Raw genomic sequence first — 3,116 nt, forward strand, 5'->3', positions numbered from 1 at the left:
CCTTCATCTTCGACAATCATGTTGTACTGGTTGCCATTGGCGACGAAGTTGACGGTCGGACCAACGCCCATGCACTGCTCGTTGAAAAGGGGCGACGACTAGAGGACGTTGATGTCGTTGTTAGACCCGGCTACTCCAAAATAAGCATACCAAATCCACAGCCGGTAGTCAGCTACCGCTTCAAGGATCATCGTGAGATTCTTGGCCTTGAAACCAGTAGTGTACATCCCTTTCCAGGCAGCGGGACAGTTCTTCCATTCCCAATGCATACAATCTATGCTGCCTAACATCCCCGGAAACCCGTGCTGATTCCCGTGCATATCCAGCAGAGCCTGACAATCTTCGGGGGTAGGCCTCCTAAGATACCTATCCCCGAATATCTCCCTAATGCACTGACAAAAATACTTCAGGCAATCGCGGGCAGTCGTCTTGCCGATGTGGAGGTACTTGTCGAACATGTCGACAGTGCACTTCTGAATCGACGTGTGGCCGGGTTTACCAGCCGCATCCTCCCGCACCTTGAAATACCCGTAACGACGCTCCAAAGCGCCCACGATACGCAGAAAGAGCGGACGATGCATCCTAAACCGTCGCCGGAACAGGTTCTCCCCAAACCGTGGCTCCGGCGCAGAGTAATCCTCATACAACCGAGCGTGGGCAGCGAGGTGGTCTCGGGGTGTTATAGTTCGACGATGGATGGGTCGAGGTACCGGCGGTGCCAAGGCCGCTTGTTCCTCCCTCTCCGCTGATTCCCGCACACGTGTATGAATCAGACGCATCATGTGTTCATAATGCACACCACTACAACTACCACTACCAGCCATTCCGGATATATAAAAGAAATGTAGAGAGAGAAACTTGTTAAAATAAGTGGTGCGAATGAAATGCAGTTCAACGAGCCGTATATATAAAAATTAAAAAAAAATTAATGCAATAAACGGGAATTCCGTCCGGACGTCCGTGGGAGTCAATGCAATGGCGGACGTCCGCACGCCCGTCGCGACGGAATTCCGCGCAACTTGCGGTGTACTCGGTGGAATTCCGTATCCGTGCATACCATGCACAATGGCGGACGTCCGCCGCGGAATTCCAGCACGCCGGTCGGAATTCCGCCGGGAAGGGAGCCATTGCGGATCCTCTAAACCTTTTACTCTCTACTCTATTCTCTAATAACTGTACCTAAAAATGGGAGAAGCACGCAGCGGCGGCCGCCATTTCCTGGTGGGTTCCATTGTTGAAGTGCTGGAAAAAGACGCAGGCGTGCGTTTAGTTTGCACCGTGGTCCCTCCGCCCAGAAATATCGAGCCCGAAAATGAGGGGAAGCTTTACGTCAGGGACAGAGCTCTCTCGGCGCGCAGAGGCCGCTCGGGATGCCTCTACGAGTTCGTGGACGTGTCCTCCGTGCGCCCGACGCCCCCTCCGCACAAGGCGAGCAAGCGCTTCGAGCTGAACGACGTCGTCGAAGCCTACTACATTGGCGGCTGGTGGGAGGGCGTCGTAACTGCCGTGTCCGACGGCGGCGAGAGGTTCGTGGTGACTTTTGAAAACCCCCCTGAGCCTGACGAGCTTCGGTTTCCGCCGTCGAGTCTGCGGCCGCTCTGGGATTGGGTCGATGGGGTTTGGACCTGGCCTCAGAGAAAGGGGGAAAATGGGGCCTTGAAGGTGGGAGAGAAGGTGGAAGTTTCGATTGATTTTGATTTCGATTTCGATTTTGATTTTAGGGTTGCTTGGTTTCCGGCGGTGATTGTGAGGGGGAATGGGGTTTATTCGGTGGAATTGAAGGATAAAAATGTTGAATGTGTTGGTATTAGGCCTCCCCTCCGGTTCTAGATGAAGGGGAAATTAGGGTTGGTGAGAAAGTGGATGCGTTCTTCGAATTTGGGTGGTGACTGGATTTATTATTAAGAAGGTTAAGATGGATGAGTACATTGTGCTTTTTGAGCACGCGGATTCTACTAAGCAGTTGAATCGCTCGGAATTGAGGCCGCATTTGGAATGGAAGGATGGGAAATGGCTCATTCATCATGATGGCGCCGCCTCCTCTTCCGCCACGAAGTCTAAAGGAAAAGAAAATCGTGTTTTTCTCCTTTGAAAAGGCACAAGCCCCAAATTGAATATGATCGCAATGTGCAGCAATTGATCGATGAAGATGATTCTAGGGCTCCAAATGAAGAAAGAAGGCACATTGATGAAGACGGTGATGATGTTGAAAATGATCGCAATGTGCAGCAATTGATCGATGAAGAAGATTCTAGGGCTCCAAATGAAGAAACAGAGCTCATTGATGAAGACGGTGATGATATTGAATATGATCGCGATGTGCAGCAAGTGATCGATGAATATTCTATTTCTAGTGCTTCAAATGAGGATAGTGAGCAGACACTGCCGTTGTGAAACGTAACGCTATTTGGAAATGCATAGAGTGGACGGAGGTGCTGCGGAGGATGCCACATTTAGAGCCTCTGCTCGCCTTCATTATATTCTTGGAATCTCTAGAGGCCTAAATCTATGCAGATAACCAAGAATTCTGACTTTTCCTAAAGCAGATTCACAGCCATATTTCTTGAGAGCAACTGTAATTGATCCAACATTGATGCTTTCTTTAATTATACATGACTAAGATCAAAGCCAGAGCATCTTCTTGAGATTTTTGGTTTGTTTGGTTGGTGATGATGGTTTTTGGTGCTAGTGAATACATAGAGGTGGGAAAGTCTGAGATTTTGAGTGTGTTGATTTGTTTAATGCACATATTTGGATTTTTAGAGGAATTTTGAAAAGTTCAAAATTCCTTCAAATCAAGCTATAGATATGTAACACACTACTATTATTTGGTCCAAAACATCTATTGCCGTGCTTAAAAAGTTGAATTGCTTTGAGAAATTCATAAATATCAAAGTTTGATTTGTCATTTTCTTAATTTATTTGCAGTTATAGAGAAAATGAGAAAATCGAGCTTTGATTTTTATGAATTTTGTGCAATAACATATTTTATTGTATTAGAAATAAACTAAATATATAAATCGAAACGAACAACGCTAAACGTGCGTCAAACAAGTGTGGTGCTCACATAAGATATGTTGCATATCATTCCTCTATATATAGCCTAGCTAAAAGTA

The 3,116-nt window shown here is 47.0% G+C and overlaps 1 protein-coding gene across 1 annotated transcript; it reads left to right on the forward strand.

The window, feature by feature from the left end:
- The first annotated feature begins 1,185 nt into the window (after nt 1–1,185).
- On the forward strand, nt 1,186–1,830 carry LOC121776787 (protein AGENET DOMAIN (AGD)-CONTAINING P1-like). Its single transcript, XM_042173953.1, has one exon. It carries the CDS (start codon nt 1,186–1,188, stop codon nt 1,828–1,830), a length of 645 nt encoding a protein of 214 aa, XP_042029887.1.
- Nucleotides 1,831–3,116: the final 1,286 nt, after the last annotated feature.

This window comes from Salvia splendens, chromosome 18, assembly GCF_004379255.2.
Source record: "Salvia splendens isolate huo1 chromosome 18, SspV2, whole genome shotgun sequence".
NCBI classification, from domain to species: Eukaryota; Viridiplantae; Streptophyta; class Magnoliopsida; order Lamiales; family Lamiaceae; genus Salvia; species Salvia splendens.

Bases quoted from the DNA above. Each gene is read 5' to 3' on its own strand.
- LOC121776787 (XM_042173953.1), top strand. From the start codon at position 1,186: ATGGGAGAAGCACGCAGCGGCGGCCGCCATTTCCTGGTGGGTTCCATT.